At 41.9% G+C, this 20,658-nt stretch overlaps 1 protein-coding gene across 10 annotated transcripts in view; it reads left to right on the top strand.

Annotated features, from left to right (window-relative positions):
* Window positions 1-20,658, top strand: part of fmnl2a (formin-like 2a) — a 63,772-nt gene that overhangs the window by 36,491 nt on the left and 6,623 nt on the right. For 3 of the 10 annotated variants that reach the window (XM_079562849.1, XM_079562846.1, XM_079562848.1), the window contains exons 5-25: window positions 1,404-1,487; window positions 2,370-2,525; window positions 5,226-5,270; window positions 7,098-7,206; window positions 7,380-7,456; window positions 8,572-8,665; window positions 11,092-11,166; window positions 12,847-12,957; window positions 13,035-13,184; window positions 13,402-13,503; window positions 13,579-13,897; window positions 14,539-14,721; window positions 16,418-16,438; window positions 18,103-18,227; window positions 18,499-18,701; window positions 19,230-19,464; window positions 19,556-19,624; window positions 19,690-19,770; window positions 19,852-19,981; window positions 20,065-20,228; window positions 20,326-20,427. In XM_079562849.1, the coding sequence (XP_079418975.1) occupies window positions 1,404-1,487; window positions 2,370-2,525; window positions 5,226-5,270; window positions 7,098-7,206; window positions 7,380-7,456; window positions 8,572-8,665; window positions 11,092-11,166; window positions 12,847-12,957; window positions 13,035-13,184; window positions 13,402-13,503; window positions 13,579-13,897; window positions 14,539-14,721; window positions 16,418-16,438; window positions 18,103-18,227; window positions 18,499-18,701; window positions 19,230-19,464; window positions 19,556-19,624; window positions 19,690-19,770; window positions 19,852-19,981; window positions 20,065-20,228; window positions 20,326-20,427 (2,635 nt within the window). The remainder of the gene's footprint in view (window positions 1-1,403; window positions 1,488-2,369; window positions 2,526-5,225; window positions 5,271-7,097; window positions 7,207-7,379; window positions 7,457-8,571; window positions 8,666-11,091; window positions 11,167-12,846; window positions 12,958-13,034; window positions 13,185-13,401; window positions 13,504-13,578; window positions 13,898-14,538; window positions 14,722-16,417; window positions 16,439-18,102; window positions 18,228-18,498; window positions 18,702-19,229; window positions 19,465-19,555; window positions 19,625-19,689; window positions 19,771-19,851; window positions 19,982-20,064; window positions 20,229-20,325; window positions 20,428-20,658) is intronic. The other 7 variants (XM_079562852.1, XM_079562850.1, XM_079562851.1 and 4 more) reach the window with 3 other exon arrangements.

Raw genomic sequence — 20,658 nt, 5'->3', positions numbered from 1 at the left:
ATAATGACTACTCTTTGCTGCTACTACCTGCTACTAAATGTCCATTTAACCACAGCTATTGTCTCGTGGGGGGGCTTTAGCGATGGAACAAGATGTCACTTGCTCGGACAGTGAGTAATAACTGCCGCTTTTCCGAGGTGAGACGGAGGATCGCATCTATCACGTAGGCAGGGAAGAATGGGGAATCTGTGTGCGCCTCCTCTGTGGTCAACAACATGTGGTGAATGGGAGGATTGTTAGCCGGTGTCCTGCTAATCATTACCATGTGGCTCGGCTAGGCCACACCTCTCCTCTGTCCCTTTTTTAAACAACACAGCAGGCCCCTGAAGGCAGCGCTTTATTGGACACACTAACTCGCTCCCATGAAGTTACGCCACAGGGGAGCCCGTAAAGGGGCGGCCAGTGGATTTTGACTTGAATGTCTGATGCCGGCAAAAAGCTTGTTCACGTCATATTGTGTTTATGTCCTGTGAATGTTCCTCATAATCTTTAAGCAATCAGGCCTGCTATAAAAAGCTGTTGCACCTCCGTATGATGGGATAAAGATGGGGGTTAAGCCACCTGTTTTGCAAATCAAATGCATAGTATTATGGATTTTAGAATGTTCAATAATTGATTGCAGTTTCTGTCCGGGTGTTGTACATGTAAAGAAGCTTGGGTATTTGTTCTGAAAAGCTCTCCGTCCAACCGTTCGATGAAAATAAAAGCGTCGCTGAATGGGTGGCCCTCTTCAGACCGTGGGGAAGGTGAGAACGGGCTTTTGATGACTCGGAGCATGGTGAGGAGGAGAGAGAGAGGTGCAGATTCTATAATGAGACAGCATTTATACATGTGTGCGCATGAGAGCTGGGCAGCGGAAGTTTCCTGTTGCACTCATTACTGATCTGAACCGGCATGTTTCTGTAGCCAAGGTCAACCCCATCAGTTCATTCTTCTCACACGTTTCACAGTACCTCCGCATGATTATTAGTTGGCCCACGTCAAGACAGTTTGCTTATTCACAGAAAAGTGGGTAATTTCCTTCACTGATAAAAAAATCTTTAAAGCCTCCATTGTTTTGAAACATAATAGATGAAAATATGCATGTATTGTGATGTGAAAGTCCAGGAAAATTAATGAAAACAAATGTTATCCAAAGAAAACTTTTAAGTAGCAACCCTAGATTTTGGGTTTTTGATTTGTAGCTTGAACAGGGCTGCTGGTTAAAGGTTCATGTTTTACTCAACAATATAAAACACTGGACATTTCAGTATGGCTTCAATTTACTGTGTGATGTTTTTTTTTTTGCAGTTGTCATCTTTTGTTCTTCCATAAGGATGTGTTTGCCATGTTATAATATACATCTGAACATCTCTTTGTTTTGCCACTTTTTAACTTGAACTCGTTTTGCCTCTGTGTTGCAGGTGGGTGAGGGAGTTCTTGAATGAAGAGAACAAAGGCTTGGACGTGCTGGTGGAGTATCTTTCTTTTGCACAGTATGCCGTCACGTAAGTCACTCCCAGCCTTCTCCCTACTCTCTGCATGCATGTCCGCCGACAGCGCGCACAATACACACGTACAATAGAGCCATTCTGCACCAGCCAGTGACAAATCCCACCACCATGACTTTTCTGCCCAGAAATCCTGAGTCACTCTTCCTATTTGTTGATGTACTGGCTCTGTGCATTACAACCATAGGGTTCTATTCATAGAACTTGTGATTATTAGTCACTCACACAGGGCCACAGGGCTTGGCAGGTCATTCGAAACCCCAGCACCACTTTTCACCATATGTTATTATGGCCTGTCCACATTATGAATGGCTCGCCATAAAACGGTGCTCACCCATGGGCTCCTCCGCGGCCGCCACTGAAAGTCATGGAAACAGAGCTGCAATGTATACGACTCCAATTAGCCAGGCTTTCCACAACATCTACCAAGTAAAACAAACACGGTGTGTGTCAGAGCCGAAGCCAACCATGAAATTTGATGGTTCTCATGGTACAAAATTTACCACTCTTGTAAATAGCGGTAGCCGATTCTGACATCACTTGGAGCACCAGTCCTATCATTTACAAGAGGATCATTCAGACTGACTTGTGTTGTTTCCAAAATACCGTAAATGATTTTTAGAACTGAGAAATAGCTCTAAAAATCACAATTTGATCGTGCTTCGCAGTGAATATAATTGCGTTCCTATTCATAAAAAGTGTCAAGTCTTTCATTTAAACCCTCTTCCTTGAATGTGATAACAATTATCCAGAAAGAGATCGGCTACATTCTATTATATTTGTTGTGTGCCCAAAATAAAGCCAAAATACTGATGATTAAGATGAGCTTCCCTTGGTAAATAATACCACCTACCGTACTTTTACTCTGACTTGCTGCAGATTCGATGGGGACTGCCTGGAAAACAACCCCGAGGCGGGCATGGATAAGAACAAGCCCTGGGGCCGCTCTATAGAAGACCTACATGGGTCAAGCACTTTGCCTTCTCCCATCACCGGGAATGGGCTTACCCGGATGGGACGGCACTCGACGCTAAGGTAACACACAAATGAAAGTGAAACCCACACAATTTGGTTATAATGTTGTTCTTTGTAAACAGAGTGTGAACATAGGTAGCTATGCTGCTGATGTGTTGCACCCAGAAGTAGATTTACATAAGGTGGTCAGATGAAGTCTTTGCATAATCTTCAGAAGAAAAAGAAAAGTATTGAGATTGCTGTTATGCTCAGCTAACAAATAAGCATTGACAAGTGGAAATCTAAACACTGCCTCTAAATTCAAAGCTAATTTGTGCTAATTGTGTGACCTCATTTGATCCTGCCCTACTCTGCTTTTAAAGTGCCGTCTTTCGTTTTCTTTTTGACCTCACCTTTATTTGTACAGAGTGTTTATGTAGATGTGCCAAGTGCAATCTAACAAGCATGCTCATTTCAGGGCTGCAGCTTTCACTTTGAAAGGAGGCGATGGCGGACAGTGGCGTCTTGCTTATATGATCTTATCAGAAGTGCGATAAGATCTTTTACTAACTGTAACTGCCAGGAAATAGAAAATGCAGCGTTCTTTTTAAGCAACAGCTTTACGTTTTAGTTTACAAAGTTGATGCTTTGGTAGATGAAGTCGACTCAGCCGTTGCTAGTTAATTTTCCCCCTGAAATAAATCAAAATCTGGGCAATTTTTGTTGCATTCTAGAGTAATTCATTTGATTATAGCACTTTTATTACACTTATCAAAAGACAATACTGAAGCTCTAACTCAGTGGCAAACTATTCCTGATATTTAAATAGAACATCTGAACGTAAAGATTTGCCTCTTAATCATTTTTTGTGTTTGTTTTTTTGTTCAAATGTTCACTTCATCAGTGTGAATGAGATTATTTTAAGAAGTCACACATTTCATCTGATGCCTCAGCTGCTCCTTCATGTAGTCATGCGCTCTGTAAGACTTTAAATGGCTTAAGACACAAGGACAATAGTGTTTCAGCTGGAGTTTTAAAAATGCATTGTTACTTTCGTTACGGCATGATGCAATGGCACACGAATGTCAGGAATTTACCCGGCGAGGAATAACACAGACTTGGAACGAATTTGCTTAGACTGCAATTGATTTAAACAACTGTTGCGATTGGGCGATTTCTGCATCACTGTAGTTAATTTGTGGGGGCCAATAGCAATATAAATATGGCCTGAAGCCCAAAGCCGATTCACAGAGCTCAACATTTCTACGCTAATCCTCCCTGTCACTTCATTGATGTTTTGGCAGCGGCCCTGACTTTTGTGACCGCTAATCCTTCAAACATTGTACACAATAGCCCTAATTATACAATGTGGCTCATGCTGAACCACAACATGCACATTTTGTAGTTCATTTGATATACCTCAAAGTTAAAAATATGTCTTTCATTTGTGGAGTGATTTTATTCATTTATTAAAGCAGTACTAAGTAAGTTGTTTACTTTAATAAATCCTTTTCGTTGTCCCTCTGGGGGTAATACAAGTGTTAATGGGATGATTGGGGGGTCTTTCATCTCCCCCTGGTGTCTCTGGCCAGAAAACCACAATTGCAAGTTTGCCTGCACCGGGTCGGAGTCACCAATACACACTAATGGAATGACGAAGAAGAAGCTAACAGGCTAACGGGTAAAGCTAACTGCGGGCTAGCGCCACTTAAACCGTATTTACAGCCAAGTTTAAATGTAAACAATTATCTCCATTGTGTAATGGGATGTACATTATCCCTCTCTCCCTTTGTTTTTTCTGTCAGTGTAGTATTTACTCTCACAGACAATCAATGAGTAAAATTTACCACAGCTACGACACCTGCAGTGGCGCTTATGGTTAGTTGTACCCTTTGGATTTAACATTTCAAGGTAATTTAGCTAAATTTTAAGTTGAATTAGTTATTATATAATGTTCAATGCATATCTAAGCCCTATACCTCAATGTCATAAAAGTTTTATTAAGAAACTCACGCTATGGAATCAGTTTCTATTGACACGTCGACATCTTTTAAGCCTGATTTATCGGAGGAGTTCTCGCTCTTATTGATATTGTTACTAAATATCAATAGTGCCCTGGGGTTGTAGCGGGACGGGTCGATGAGCGCGTGTGTGCAGCATGTGTGAGGCTAACAGTATGTGTCTGTCTCCTCTTTTCTGCCCGGGCCCCATAGTGACGTGCTCTACTGTCTGCCAGTCCTCGACAGCAGGCAGGTCTCAGCTTTGCACCGCTGCTCCCCTGTCCTGCCCCAATAACAACAACAACAACACATAAATACTTACCCGCACAATCCCCTCTGCTGCGTTGTACCTCCCTGCTTAGGCTAGCCGCTATTTTGTCCCCACTCTCCGTGCCAGGGATGTGAATTATTCGTCCCGCCAACCTCCCCTCCTGCGCTCATGACTGGATTCTTCTTTTTCCTTGGAGCAAATGGCTTTTTCCGCGGCCATTGTTCTTGCCTGTGTGCTGCTTGTGTGGCTCCCTAAATGCCACCACAGAACAGAAGCTAGCCTAGTTTCCACAAAAGCCCCTGAGCAGTAGAACGTTAGCATTTAGCCAGAAAGAAATGGACGCATTTATGAAAATAGCAGAAGTGTTTGCTAGATTTGCTCATTTAGGCCCAGTGTTAAAAGTCCCATGATTCCCTATATGCAAACTTTCCCCCTAAGCTTGCTCCAGTTACTGTTTCCTCTTGACATATTGTGTTGAATTAAGTCTCTTTTTGTACATTTCACTTGAAGGGCACCGAGTTCACTGACCTGTCCAAGGTGTGCTCAAATACGAAGGTATGTCTGTGTTAGCGTTCAGCTGCTAGTGGACCATACTAGGAACACGTGTTTGATTAGTATGGTAGGTATTAGCTCGTGATAGTAGGCAACATGCATGTCATTGTTTTGTCTTGAAACACTGACTTGTATCCCTGATAACCCTCTTAGCAATGCAGTTTTTGAATGTAGAAATAGTGGTAGATTGTTTTGCTGTTAACTGGGAGGAGAAGAAAGCCACAACAGAGGCCTTTGACTTTGCAGCTTGAAGTGGTCTCCACAGTTCTATTATAAGTCTCCCATAAATCAACTTAATTTGTATTGCCTTAAGTTATGTTTCACATGTGGCTCAACAAAATAAACGTTTTTTAATAACATTACATTGCAATGTCTAATTTAACCATAGCTGTTTTAATTAAGTTTCGTAAGAATCATTTGACACAAAAACTCTTCCCAACGTCATCTTGGTTGCCAATGTAAACAAAAACTATTGCAACATTCTCACTCTTGTTAGTAAAGACAACTAGACTACTTCAATCACTGGTAGCACCACACAAAGATCTTTATGAATGAAAATTGCTTTACTATACCTAAAATGCTACCTACTTAGCAGCTGTGATTAGTTTACTGGTCATAAAATGTCTGTGTCGTACAGGAGTTGTCTTCAATGAAGGTATTTGTCAGCGAACTAGTGTTCCGTTCAGCCCGCAGCCTAGATAAAGACCAAAGGGTTGGAGTTAGGATAGGCCCGGCTCCTCCTCCAACCACTGAGTACAGAAGACGACTCAAATACCTTCATTGAATACTGGTCATAAGGTACAATAGATTGTCTGAAAACATTTGTGCATATATGTTTGCAGAGATGCACCATAAAGTAGTTATATTTTCATGTCAGTCCATGTAAAAGTCAGCAGCATAATCTCTATGTAATATAAAACCGCTACTTGTTTCTAGACCACTCTGTGTAAGCACTGTATTATGGCACATACTGTCTGTTCTAAAAACAGTTGCTTAAACTTATGTTATATTACATTACTTGGCCATTAGCTCTGTGTATTTCCTCATACTGCGAGTGCACTGACACGTCCAGCTCCTGAGCACAGAAAATAAATGACCCTCCTAAAAGTCTCCATTAGATTTTTTTTTTATTTTATTTTTTTACAAAAATACAAACCATCCTGTTTTTGTCGGATAGTTTGTAAAATCTCATTCTAGTTTGTTACTACAAGCAGCAACAAACTAGAATGAGTTTGTTTCTCATTCTAGTTTTATCTCAGAAGCTTCATTCAGTGGTGACTCACAGGGGAGTCACGTCTTCCAGGCTGGGATACATGACTTCAAACTGTGTCTATCTGTCGCCTGAAGACACATTTTCTCCCTGCGCCGTGCCTGGTAATTGAACCTTGTGACAAAAGCTTCAAAATAAACTGTTGTGCTGTGGCCTGTTGCTAATATCACGGATAAACGGCTGCTTCCATTCCTCGCACAGTCAGGAGTAAGTCTACGGCCATGTCTTGAATACAAATGAGCCCGGTTTACCATTGTGTTTGCTCGAGCCATATCTGCGAAGGATGCGTAAAACAATTCAATGTGTGCATCGTTGTGGTCCCAGGCGAGGCTGTAGATTATAATGCCTCTCTGTCGGTTAGTGTAAGCAGCTCTGGCAGTTTAATAGCCCCTGCTTATAAAGCCAATGGTGTGTGAGGGCCGTATTCACAACTGGCATCTGTTTTACTTGTTTGTCCAAGCTGTGTACGCGTTCACATGCCAGTACTCAGCTTTCAGTAAAGTGGACACTCCAGCTCTATTCACAAAAAGTAACCGCTCTGTTTTTACATATCTTTTCAGATGTAACACGCTGCCCAGTCGGAGAACGCTCAAGAACTCCAGACTGGTTTGTAAGAAGGATGACGTCCACGTCTGCATCATGTGCCTACGCGCCATTATGAACTACCAGGTCAGACGACTGTCTCTATACTCCCAAAGAAAGTCCACACGCACTGAGGCACCCATTAAACCCAAGCCAAATTGAATCAGCCTCCTTCATTTCGCAATTGCACCCCAGTGGCTCCTCTTCCATATTAATTAACTCTTTCTCTTCTCTCTCCCTTGACTTGGTTGACGTTGCAGTATGGATTCAACATGGTCATGTCGCACCCACACGCTGTGAATGAAATTGCACTAAGTCTCAACAATAAAAATCCCAGGTAACTTATCAACGCAATACACAGCAGAACAATAGGCAGCCTAATTAGATTCAAAATGTTACATGGCCTAATGTTATGCAGGTTTGGTTTGGTGAGTGATGCTGCAGCTACTACATTTACAACAATATGACAACTGGCCCATAAATACAACTTGGAAGATCCTTTTATGAAACCAAAGAAGCTAGTTTATGCCTTTTATGATGCAAATGGTGATTCTCAACTGGAAATGACGGTGTGACTATTTAATGGCACCAAAAGTCTATTGAATAGGCTCATGCCAGTCCTTCTGTTGACAAGTTGCGTCGACAATCATGTGCAACTCGCTAAAGTATCATCTCATAGACATAACCGTCATCCTCTTTGGTGCACCTGATCTGAGAGATTCAGTCAGTCCAGTCGTTTTTTGCAGCCCAGAGGCACATCCATCCTGACTGACAGTCAGGGCTCCACTGTTCTCTTTCTGCCTCACACTCCGCCACATCAGCAGCTGTTTCCACAGGCAGCCCACAGAAGGCCGGCTACACGCTGCGTGTGCGCCTGGGCGTGTCTCGCTCCTGCCTCGGGCTCAAGGATTTCCTCCGAAAGTCAAAGTCAAACCGCAGCTACATGAACTGTCACACCACACCTGCCTGCTCAAGTTACATCAAACCTGCATGAAGGAGCAGGCAGTTACCTTTTGTTTTATTTAGTGTTTACATATTTTTTTTGCATGCACTGGGTGAGGGGCATCCACAGTTCACTTTGACAAAAGTTTTAGCATTAGCAAAGCCGCAAAACAGTGGTCGGCTATTTAGAAATGTGGTTCCGAGTCGCTCTATTAGTTTATTTAGTAGTAGCAGTAGTAGCAGAGAGCAGTTCACCAGAATGAACTATAGAAAGCTGAGGAATGTCCCCAAATGCCTTCTCAATGTACTGACTAAAACATTTCTATTTTTCTTTATTGTCTTTATTCTGTTGTGAGCAGAGTAATTTTGACACTATTTCAAGTATGTACAAGGGCAAATATGTTTACATTTTTACACAGCACACTTTTCTTTTATTGCGCCAATATTTTCTGAAGGCACTGCTTCGTTCATGTGTGATTTACTGGTCTCTATCGTGTCCTTGCCTTTCAGAACAAAAGCTCTGGTCTTGGAACTCTTGGCGGCGGTGTGTCTTGTACGAGGGGGCCACGAAATCATCCTCTCTGCGTTTGACAACTTTAAGGAGGTACGCCGCTCACAGGACGGGGCAAGGGAGGGGGGAAAAGGGGGTCTGCGAGGGGGAATAACTATATACCATTAGGTTTGGACTGTGTAGTTTCAAAGCGGTGACTCAGCGCTTTGGAATTTGCTCTCCTGACACACTTCTCCTCGGACTGCCGGGGGTATTGTGTCTAGGACCGGAATCTCAAGACGGGATTACGGATTGCGCCGCATAAGAACTCACTCAACCTCTATTAGTGATGCGGTTTATGCCTCTTTTGCTTTGAGCTGAATGATGTGTTTCATTTGAAAGACTGCCCTGATTTAATTCGAAACCAGCAGATAACTCATTTTTATCTGAGGCCTAATCGCTAAGAGGCACACATTTTGCGTGAATTGAATCTAAACTTACACTGATCCCCTTCTTCTTCTTTCGCGTACGTCGATATAGGAAACAGTTTGGCACAGTTCGAACAGCAGACAGAGATGAAGCGCGCCGCCTTGCTTGACCTTTTGTTTGTCCGGGTAAAAACCAGGGGGGGGGTTTCTGTGATGGAGTGGGCGCTAACTCCAGCTAGCACTCCCTCCCCGTTTCCAACCCAGGGGTTTGGCAAATATCGTCCCGACTGCAGTTAATGCAATATTTACACGGCTGAATGAAATATTGAGTGTTGCTCTCGGAGGCACTGGCATTAGTGGTAGATGAAGGCGCTGGGGAGACGTCGGCCCTCTAATGAGCTGGAGATTGAGACTGTAGTTAATACATGAGGTGCGTCCCCGACTTCACGTTTCTTTTTTTTTGTATTATTATTTTTTTTTTTTCTCGGTTTGTTTAAAATAGTGGAAGAAATTAGTAGAACGCAGACGTCAAGCCTCGTGCGCGAATTTCGATGCGCCCCTCTATCTCCGCCCTCCCCCCCCACTTTTGTGTTGTGTTGTTGTCATGCTCCATCTCTCTCAGCGGCCTCTGCTTGAACTCACTGAACTCTCCATTTTTCCGTCCTTTTAAATCCTTTCATCCCAGCTATTTAATATTTCACACAATTCTCTCACTCGCCACACCAACCAACCCTCTCAAACACGTTCCCTATATGGATACTGTATTAAGCAACTACTGCCTTTTTCTACCTTGATCTTATTCTTACTTTGGCAGCCCTTATACCAACATCAAGGCTAAAAAGTAAATATTGAATTTTAATGAACATTTCGGAGGAAGGCCTGATGACTTTCTCCTTGAGCTTTTTAGTTTATTGGAAACGCAGCTGTCTTGAAGTAAATACCGGTATGCTTGAGTTGCACGTTTTAGCTTGATGTGAATAGCTTTGGACTTGATTTTATATTTTCTCTTATTTTAAAGGAATATTTCAGGATTCTTGACATAGGGCCTCATTTCCTAGTTATCCAGAGTGTCGTTGATTTCTGAAGATTTTTTTAATTTTTAATTCATGCAGTCCTTATATTTGAAGAGTTTAGTGGTGCTAGGCTAGTGCTAGGCTAGCGCTTGTCTATGGTAACTAGTAGCCTGCATCAAAAACCTCTTCAAAATCATGGGGTAGTCCTCCAAACGTTACCATATCTGATTTGTAGAAGGCTCCTTTGTGAGTTCCACGTGTAGTAAGGGCAAACAGGTAAACAAACTACTGTAGATCCGGTAACCTAGCAGATCACTCCGCCGCTGCGTAGCTTGGAACCAGGAAGCTGATGCTGCTCAAATATAAGTTCTTTTAAATGCAAAATGGTTATGTTTAAAAAAAAAAAAATCAATTAACACAGACATTTATGTCGGTAGTCTGGTGTTATAAGTGATTTGATTCAGGTGCACTGTTCTTGGGTCAGACTGTTTTTAATGCAGGCTACTAGTTACTATAGCCATGCGCTAGCCTAGCACTAGCCTAGCACCACTAAACTCTTCAAAGTTAAGGATGAATTAAAAAAATATATATCAACAACACTCTGGATAACTAGGAAATGAGGCCCTATGTCGAAAATCCTGAAATATCCCTTATAGTTGAATAACGCCTGCTCGACCGACAATTTCCTGTATTGACTTGAAAACCTACTCAATTTAAGATACACTTTCATCAACTGTAACTTATTTTTGATTTTTCTTTTTGTTGTTTTTGGAGATAGTCTTCCATTGTCGCTTATTATTCTAAGTGTTTTGTGGCTAAGGGCTTACATGAAATAGATCATCGTCATGTTTTCCTTGTGGACAGCCCTGGGCACCAAATATTTCCTAATTATACTTTTATTGCGATAAGTACATGCTGTGCTCTTCTCTCTCCTTTCCTTCAACTCAGCACTCTTTTCTTTGAAATGGCCTGGTGGATATTTTCACTTTCTCTTTTCTTTGCAAAACCCAAAATGGAAAACATCAGATTCCTATTATCTGCTTTCATACTTGCGTCTATGTTTGTGATTGTGAATGACTGACGTGAATGTTTGTTGCAGGTGTGTGCGGAGGAGCAGCGCTTCGAGAAGCTAATGGAGTATTTCAAAAACGAGGACAACAATATCGACTTCATGGTACGCCTCACTCTCCTAATGACTATTGATGCCTCTCTAATCCCCTGGAATCCTGCATTACTGACTCTCCAATGGCTGCTGATGGTTTTTGAAGGTTTTTTTTTTCTCTACCTGAAGTAAAGCTGAATAAAAGATATTCAGCTTCCCTTCCACTTTTCGCCCAAAGCTTTAGGTCTCTCTGGTGTGGTGGAGCAGCAGGCCCAGATGTGATATAGCTCAGACATTAATCATCTATTCCAGGTGGTATTAGGATTTTGGAAGAGCATGTAGAGGATCTATGTATATCATTTTCATATTCTGTAAAAGTGGGGAAAGGAATCCCAGCTCCAAACTTGTACAATGCATGGCTATTTTTCCTTGCATTTTATAAAAACTGTTCACTGTGCTTAAACAGACCACAGATGATTGGGGTTTAGTTTCTCAAACATCAAAAACGGTTGTCTCTGCTCATTTCTAGCTTTCACTTTGTGCACACCCTGTTCTTCACATGCATGTTTCACTACTTTTAGACTGGAATGAAATCATTTTTTATTGTCACGGTAAAACCAGGAAATCCCAGTTAATTTTAGGAGGTTGGGGTTGGTATTGCAATTTATTAAAGTGTGCTATTTTTTCTGGAAGGACTGTGCACAAGAGAACACCACAACGAAGGAGACATGTCTTCTGCCATGTTTTAACTAAATGCTTAAAGCTTTTGGCTCGCAGAATTTAGTTTTTTGGGCTGTCATTGTCACTCAAACACTGATGATTTTAAAGTTGTGTTTATAAACATCGCTGGCCCTCTTCTCTGAGTAGCAGAATTTTAAAAAGTTAAATGTATTATTGGCAAATATAGTTTTCAACTGTTAGCTTGATTATCAGTTTTCACATCTCTTTCACATAACACATTAGGACCAGTCAAAATGAATACTGCCTGTGGCTTTTTGACAGAAAACAGCTTGAGGAGCTACAAACCAAAAAATAAATAAAAAAGTAACAAAACAAAAACCCAAACCTCAGGAAGGGGCTCATTTAAAGGCTCATTTTAAGGCTCTAATCCTCCTCTTTCCCATGCAAAACGCAAGTCTCCATCACTTTTTGTACCGGAGATATTCGCAAAAGTCGTCGTCTGGGTGCCTATATTGGCCATTGATATCATACATATACAGTATCGATCGGCCCCTACAGCAGTCCTTTGAGGAGTTGAAGAATTAAACACGGGGGCTTAGATTCTAGCAGGTGGAGACTCCACTAATGAATGGAGAGGCTGATGAAGTTGTTATTGCTTTAGTGGAGTCTAGATACCAGTGGTAGTCCACAGGAGATGGAGAAGTGTGGTGATCTAGAGACGGCAGCTAATGGTCCAGCTGCAATGGTGGAGGTCCCAAAGCTTCTTGTCTCCACATCTGTTTGTAGCATTTTCCCCATTTTTTTCTTATCCTGTAACATTGGAGCAACTTCCAGAAGTCTATTAAACCACAGAAGGAGTGCTGCTGATGGCACAGTCATTCCTTTATTTTCACATTCATCTATAATGGTCCTGAAGAGATGAAAGCGCAAAAACAAGAACAACATTAAACTTCAGTTTGTCTTCTTGGCACAGTAGAGGGTTGAATACTTGAATGCACAATGCAGCATGAATATTGAGTAAAACTGCTGCGGGAATGCATGCATACTCATCCGTGCCGTGTGAATCCCCAGGTGGCGTGTATGCAGTTCATCAACATCGTTGTGCACTCAGTGGAGGACATGAACTTCCGAGTCCATCTCCAGTACGACTTCACCAAGCTGCTTCTGGACGACTACTTAGACGTGAGCTCAAATCCATACCGGTAGCTGTTTAATATTTGCACTGTGTAATGAGAATGTGCGTATGTGGGCATTTGCAGAAACTGAAGCACACGGAGAGCGATAAGCTGCAGGTTCAGATCCAGGCGTATTTGGACAATGTGTTTGACGTGGGGGCTCTCCTGGAGGATGCAGAGACCAAAAATGCAGCTCTGGAGCGGGTCGAGGAACTGGAGGAGAATATGTCCCATGTAAGAATCTGTCTGATCACCATTTTGCCTTCCAATATGTGAAAAATAACATACATATAAAAAAAATCACTGACAATCACACAATATTTAGTTTAAAACCTTACATTACACTTATTATTAGCCCAATTTCTGAAAAGCTTGGAGAACTTAATGGTTGGGAGTTAACTATTTATACTATGACTATCAAATCTTCAAGTTTTGTAATTTATGTTTCCAGATGACAGAAAAACTGCAGGACACGGAGAACGAGGCAATGGCCAAGATTGTGGAGCTCGAGAAGCAGCTGATGCAAAGAAACAAGGATCTAGACTCTATAAGGGTCAGTATTACCAATATATAGTATGAACGTTTTATATCGACGCGTATATAACGCCTGTTTAATTATCCAATACAGGAACACTACAAAGAAACCACTACCCAGGTCCTAGCGCTGAGGCAGATGTTGAAGGAGAAGGACGAGGCCATCCAGAGGCAGTCGAAGCTGGAGAAAAAGATCCATGAGTTGGAGAAGCAAGGCACGATCAAGATCCAGAAGAAAGGAGACGGCGACATTTCCATCTTGGCTTCATCTCCGGCGCTGGCAGGAGGGGTGCCCGGGGCAGTCGTGGGGCCAAATAACACCGCGCTCAGTCCCATCCACGGGGAGGTCACAGGGGGCACGGCCGCTCCTCCACCTCCCCCTCCTCCGCCACCACCCCCGGTCAACGGCACATGTAAGTTCTGTATACAGTGTAAGGAAAAAGTACGCCCTTTCTGCCTAAATTGGACATAAAATGTGGTCTGATCTTTATTAAAATCACAAGAATGAGCAAACAGTGTCTGCATAAACTAATACCACCCAAACAATGACATTTTATCATATATTTTATTGGCCATAACATGTTCACGTTCACAGGACAGGGAGGAATAAGTGAGTGCACCCTTGGATTCAATAACTGGTTGACCCCTCTTTGGCAGCGATAACTTCATCCAGACATTTCCTGTTGCAGATTAGACGTGCACAACAATCAGGATGAATCTTGGTCCATTGCTCTTGTGATTTTAATAAAGATCAGACCACATCACATGACCAATTTAGGCAAAAATTTAAGAAATTCCTCCCAGTGTATGGTCTAATATGTGAAATGTAGTGCTGAGAAAAGATGCTCACGAAAATATCAGCAAAGGCAGTATGTTTCGCCCAAGTAGACAGAGTTTTGAACTGTATATTTTTCTCAAAAGGACTGTAATATTGAGCCAAAAAGGGTCAAAGACTAAACATCTCTTAAAAAGGCTCTAAAATTGACGCATATTTTACTCAATAAACTGGGGGTAAACCATGTCCAAACCCAAAAATCTGTCTCTTCTTTCCTAGTACCAAACGGACCACTGTCGGTGATCACCCCTGCGGCTCCTCCACCACCTCCTCCGCCTCCTCCCCCGCCCCCTCCTCCAGGCCCGGAGATGTCTGTCCCGCTGCCGCCACCACCGCCGCCTGCAGCGCCCCCTCTACCCGGATCTGGAACCCCCACGGTCATCATGAACTCTGGGCTAGCCGGTAAGCAGAGTCAAAGATATAAGCTGTGTTAGCAGGGGTCAAGAGTTTCAGGCCGCCACCCACATGTCCAAACTACTTTCATTATTTTAGTCGCTAAATCTATTAGATACACTCTTTGTCAGTTTGCTGTCCATGTTAGGTAAATAAAGTTGCTAAATGAAAGGTATTATGCCAAATTGACGTTACCATGTTGCAAAGTAGAAACATATCTGGAGTTGTGTTTTGAGCCACTCACGCATCTTGAGTAATCTTCAGCTCAGCTCCTTATGTGTCCAGGAAGTCCTATCCCCGACTCTCCATCTCTTGCTAAGCTTTTCTCTTTATTGAAACAGCTGCACGGCGGAGGAGGAAAAGAGGAGACAGGGTGGGAGGGGCTTATGGTCACCCAATTGGAGGATCAGGAAGTGAAACAGAATTTTGTTTTAACTGTTTCAGATCATTATAGCATTTTCTAATCAACAACATTATTATCAAATACCTGCAAGAAGCATAATATCCCCTCTTTAAAACTACCCAGTTAGCCTTGTGATTTCTCTTTTCTGGTCGATTTACTTATAAAAGTGTAAAAATACATTGATAGCATCATACATGTAGTTATCCTTGCATTTAATACTAGGGCTGAAACGACTAATCGATTAATCGACGACTAATCGATTAATGAAATAGTCAACAACTATTTTAGTAATCGATTAATCGTTTTCTGGTTCACACAGACTAAAATGGAGAAAAAATGACATTAAAAGTGTAGTCTTTTTGATGAAAACCTATTTTGATTTTATATTTAGGGTCTGTAGTGTTTTGTACATTGTAAATTTCATTAATAGAGCCTTCAAAAAACATTTCCCTTTAGTTTACTCCATCAACACCACTTAAGCGCCACTTATAATGTGATAAATGTGATAAAAATAATTGAAAAAATACAATTTTCCTACACCATTCACAGCCAAGCGATTAATCGATTAATCGTAAAAATGATCGATAGATTAATCGATTACAAAATAATCGTTTGTTGCAGCCCTATTTAATACCATAACACTATCCTCACCCTCCATATGATTGTGAAACAAGTTAGGAATGGTTAAGGTGAAGAAAACCCTATGTGCATGGTCTTAACTCTGAACACCAACAACAAAGTTTTGGTAATGTTACGTAAATAAATAAAAAAAACTATTAAGAAATCACTTTCTGATTTCTCATGCTCTTGAATAGAGCTGACTGTTGTACAAGTCAGCCGGAGAGCAGCCGAGACTTGCACACTTGCTGGTTTCTAAATTAGTTTCATCGACTCCAGCAACATTGACTTCCACAATCATTAGTCAAGGACACAACTTGTTATTTTGCTGAGACCTGCACTGAATGACAATCAATGTATTCTAATTCAAGTTCGTTTGTTGTTTTTCTATAAAGTGGTGCTTGTGTTTTAAGTTTTCCTGATTACATTCTGCCGGCCGTCTTCGCTCTTCTGTTGACAAAGTTGCTAAGTGTTTTTGAAACCTTTTCAATGTCATCTCTATCTCAGTTCCTGTCAGAGCATGCTGGCCTCAAAGGAATTCAGATAGCACTCGCAAAGCGTCACTTGTGCTTTAGATATAGAGGACTAATATTTTTAGCTGTGACTCGCGTGTCTACAGTATGTTCTATCACTAACTGACTATTTCTCAATGATCTTTCTATGAATGATTGTTCTGCCGACCAGAGGGACCCATCAAGCTTTTCTGTAGGTTCTGCCTGTTAAGTTTCTCCCCCAAGTCTTCATCTTTCCCTGTTCCATGTTTTGAAATGTCATTCACCTGTGTTTAATACAACCGTTCCATGGTTTTACAGTTTTCTCTTTTGGTTTGGTCCAATTTCATATCGTCTAAGCCTGGTGTATATTCTCGAAAGAAATCAAATAATTAGGATATAGACCTGTGTTGCCATGCTGTTGCTACGTGGTGATATCACTCGTATTCCCCCTTTAAAGGATTTGGGAAGTATTATTATTACCCATTTCAGCTTCTATTATGTTGACGTCTAATTCTCAAAATGTTCTAACTAATATTGTTATTTTTTCATAAACCTACATTTAAAGCCACACTGCGTAGAACTTCCCCCTATAAATCAAATTGAAATACAAGCATTTATTTTATGACAGATATTTTCACCATTGAAAAATATCTCATAAATGTACCGTACAAACAAACCTTTGCCTTTGCTGTGGCTCAGCTCTCATAAGACATGACTGTAACTTTAATGGGAGTGGGTACGTCTCCAGCTCGTCTCCATGGAGATGTGACTAAAGTCAGCAGAATTTGAGATATAAACAGGTTAGGTCCTCATCCAAATCCACTGCAAAAGTAACATTTTCTGTGTCGAGCTGGTCATTAGGAGCATGTTTTGCACTGATGGCAACAGTATAGTCCAAAATGTTACGCAGTGTACCTTTAAGCTCATGTACAGGCTTTCTGTATCACGGACAGTGATAGACCTTTTTATTTATGAATGTTCCAAAAAACACCACAACAAAGACTGAGAGCAAGGGACCTTTAATGTTGTATGGGGTCTGAATACTTACATCACCAGGATTTTGGTATATTTTTTTGGTGTATTTAATATTTTTGCCTAGAAAATAGATTTGATATTACTATACGTCTGCTAATCTGAGCGACAAAGATTCCCCCCCCCCCCCAATCGTGCCATTTCAATTGAGAAAAACTGTCACAACTGCATTTCAAAGCGTTGCATGGTTGATTGTGACACCTTGCCGTGGCATTGTCTGTTTGTAGTGCAGTGTCACCATGTTCCACATAACGAACACTGGCATGACATGCGTTGCGTCATGTTGTTTCCACAGAGTGATGGACATAGAGCTTGAAGCCCTGTTTATCTTTCCCATGACAGCCTTATCTCACCGCATCTGCTGATGTACAACTCAGCTTGTGACGTAGTGGCAAAACCGGATGGCCACAAGTGACTCTAATCTCTGTCACCGAGCCAAGAAGGAAATCCTTACCTCATGCACCGCAGTTTGCTCCAGTGTCTGCAAGGAGCAAAACCCGTCGAGCAGTCAGTGGGGGCTGCGCAGTCGCAATCAAACAGAAATCTAAACTTGAATGGTTGCAATCAGAACAAAGCCTTTAGTCTTCGCAAAAAAACAACCAAACACCTAGTCTCATTGCAGCCCTACTGTCAAGGCAAAGGAAAACAGGCTTCACTTTGGGTTTAGTCTAGAATCTATGTCCACACCAAAGACAACATGCCCATGAAGAGTCAAGATCATGTGTGTCATCAGTCCCACATTCCTGCCCAACCCCACCCCCCCATGCACGTCCGTAAAGTTGTGTCCATATATATGCAGCGCGAGATCGCCTCTGGTCATGCTAATATATGTTTCCTGTTCAGCTGTGAAGATCAAGAAGCCCATCAAGACCAAGTTCCGGATGCCGGTCTTCAACTGGGTTGCACTGAAGCCCAATCAGATCAACGGCACGGTCTTCAACGAGATCGATGACGAGAGAATACTTGAGGTACGTCTTTTTCGGGCTTTTTAAAATACGTTTGGGTACATGTACTGGGTGTGTTGTTTGTTATTTATAAAGTGAATATATGGAAACAATGGCTCAGAAAAGGCCATTGCTTCCAGCAAAGGCATAGACAAAACAGTTGCTTCTAACCATTACCAAGACGTAGCAAGAGGATGTTATTATCAGTTTTCCTGGACATAATATTTATTTTTAATAGTGTGTTGTTCTTCCAATATGAAATGAACTATCAACAATCTTTTACAATATGTTACAGGATCTGAACGTGGATGAGTTCGAGGAGATGTTTAAGACGAAGGCCCAGGGTCCCGCAATCGATCTGTGCATGAGCAAACAGAAGGTCGTGCAGAAGGGACCAAACAAGGTGACTCTGCTGGACTCAAACCGGGCCAAGAATCTGGCCATTACGCTGAGGAAAGTGGGCAAGGCGCCAGAGGAGATCTGCAGAGCCATACAACTGTAAGTCACTCTGATTATAAACGTCTATGACACTGTGTAATACTGGTTTGAAGGGAGCATCTTAAGGTGAGAAGAGGCCACGTGAACTGAATTGGCCTCATTTCATTTAGCCATGGTGATGTGTCTAACACATTTTCTCTCCACTTTCTCACTCTAGATGTCTTTTACTTTAAATTTTAAGTTTTCTCAATTTGAGTATCATAATATGTTGAAGAACTGTGACAATCCACCAGTAAAGAGTCTGGATAAGCAATTGTCTGAGAGAAGAAGTTGGAAACTAGCACCCAGCCTGTTCTAATCCTGTTTTTGTATTTTTATTGTAAACTTCCAAAATAAATTTCCAAACTTTCATCACCAGTGAAATTAAATATTCTTCCACTAAATCCACCGCTCTTTAGACCAATTCATTACATAGAGAAAGGATTAGAGAGGCTGGCCCAAGTCAAAGACCACTTCCTGCCTTTTCTTCATTTGACAATAGGATTATTCATCCCCTCTAAAACCTTCGTTATTGCTCTTCATCTTCAGCTTCGACCTGCGCACGCTGTCCGTGGACTACGTGGAGTGCCTGATGCGCTTCCAGCCCACGGAGGGCGAGGTGAAGGTGATGCGGCAGTTCGAGAAGGAGCGCAAGCCGCTGGAGAGTTTGACGGACGAGGACCGCTTCATGATGCAGTTCAGCAAGATCGAGCGGCTCATGCAGAAGATGACCATCATGGCCTTCATCGGGAACTTCTGCGAGAGCGTGGTCATGCTGACGCCAGTGAGACATATTGTTGTTCTCGAATTGCAAAATGTAGAAACTGTAGAGCAGACAGTCCAGTATGTTGACAACTTTTACATTTTCTCTACAGCAACTCCATGCAGTTATTGCCGCATCTGTTTCCATTAAATCATCTCAGAAATTGAAGAAAATCTTAGAGGTAAACACATTGTTACATTTCAAGTACAATTTCTCAAATAATTACCTTGTATGTTCTCCCCTTAGATTATCTTGGCACTTGGAAACTACATGAATAGCAGCAAAAGAGGAGCCGTTTACGGATTCAAGCTACAAAGTTTAGACTTGGTGAGTTTTTTTTTCCTCTCCATTATCCACCATTTTGCCTTTTCTAATCCGTGTCCACATTTATTGTATGCCTCCCCTTAGCTCCTCGAAACCAAATCGACAGACCGTAAAATAACACTCCTGCACTACATTGCCAACGTGGTGAAAGAAAAGTACGAGCAGGTCACCCTCTTCTACAACGAAATGCACTACGTGGAGAAGGCAGCAGCAGGTGACCGGCGGGGGGGAAACAAAGAGTCATCCATTGGTGTTTTATGAACCTTTTGTGTCTTACTCCGGGTGTTTTGTGTACAGTATCGCTAGAAAACGTGCTGTTGGATGTGAAGGAGCTGCAGAGAGGCATGGAGCTCACCAAGAGGGAGTACAGCATGCACGGGCACAATACGATGCTCAAGGACTTTATCACGCACAACGAGGCCAAACTGAAGAAGCTGCAAGATGATGCTAAGGTTGCACAGGTAACGCTTGCGCTCGTGTTTTGCTTTGCTATACTCGTCACAATGTTTAGTGTGAAAAGGATTGGTTTGTAAATGTGTGTGTTTGTTTGTTCTGTAGGATGCTTTTGACGAGGTGGTGAAATTCTTCGGGGAAAACGCCAAAACGACACCGCCGTCTGTCTTCTTTCCAGTGTTTGTGAGATTTGTGAAGGCTTATAGGGTGAGCTCGCTGACTAAAAAGCTGTGTAGCCTTGTGCCATTGTCTGGTCGAAAGTATGCAAACAAATAGTTTAAGCATGGACTACAACACTTATCACCTAAGAAAATATTTGGCTTTGCACGTATCAACAGATCTTAGTAGAAGTAGTGTCTATGAGGATTCTTAAAACTCTAAATTTATTCTAGACCAATTCTGAAATGAAACAAAATAATGTCTAAAGGCTTTAAACTG

This window comes from Gobius niger (genome assembly GCF_951799975.1).
Source record: "Gobius niger genome assembly, chromosome: 9".
Taxonomy (NCBI): Eukaryota; Metazoa; Chordata; class Actinopteri; order Gobiiformes; family Gobiidae; genus Gobius; species Gobius niger.
Note: the sequence above shows the minus strand (reverse complement) of the source record. Positions and strands in the feature narration are given on the sequence as shown.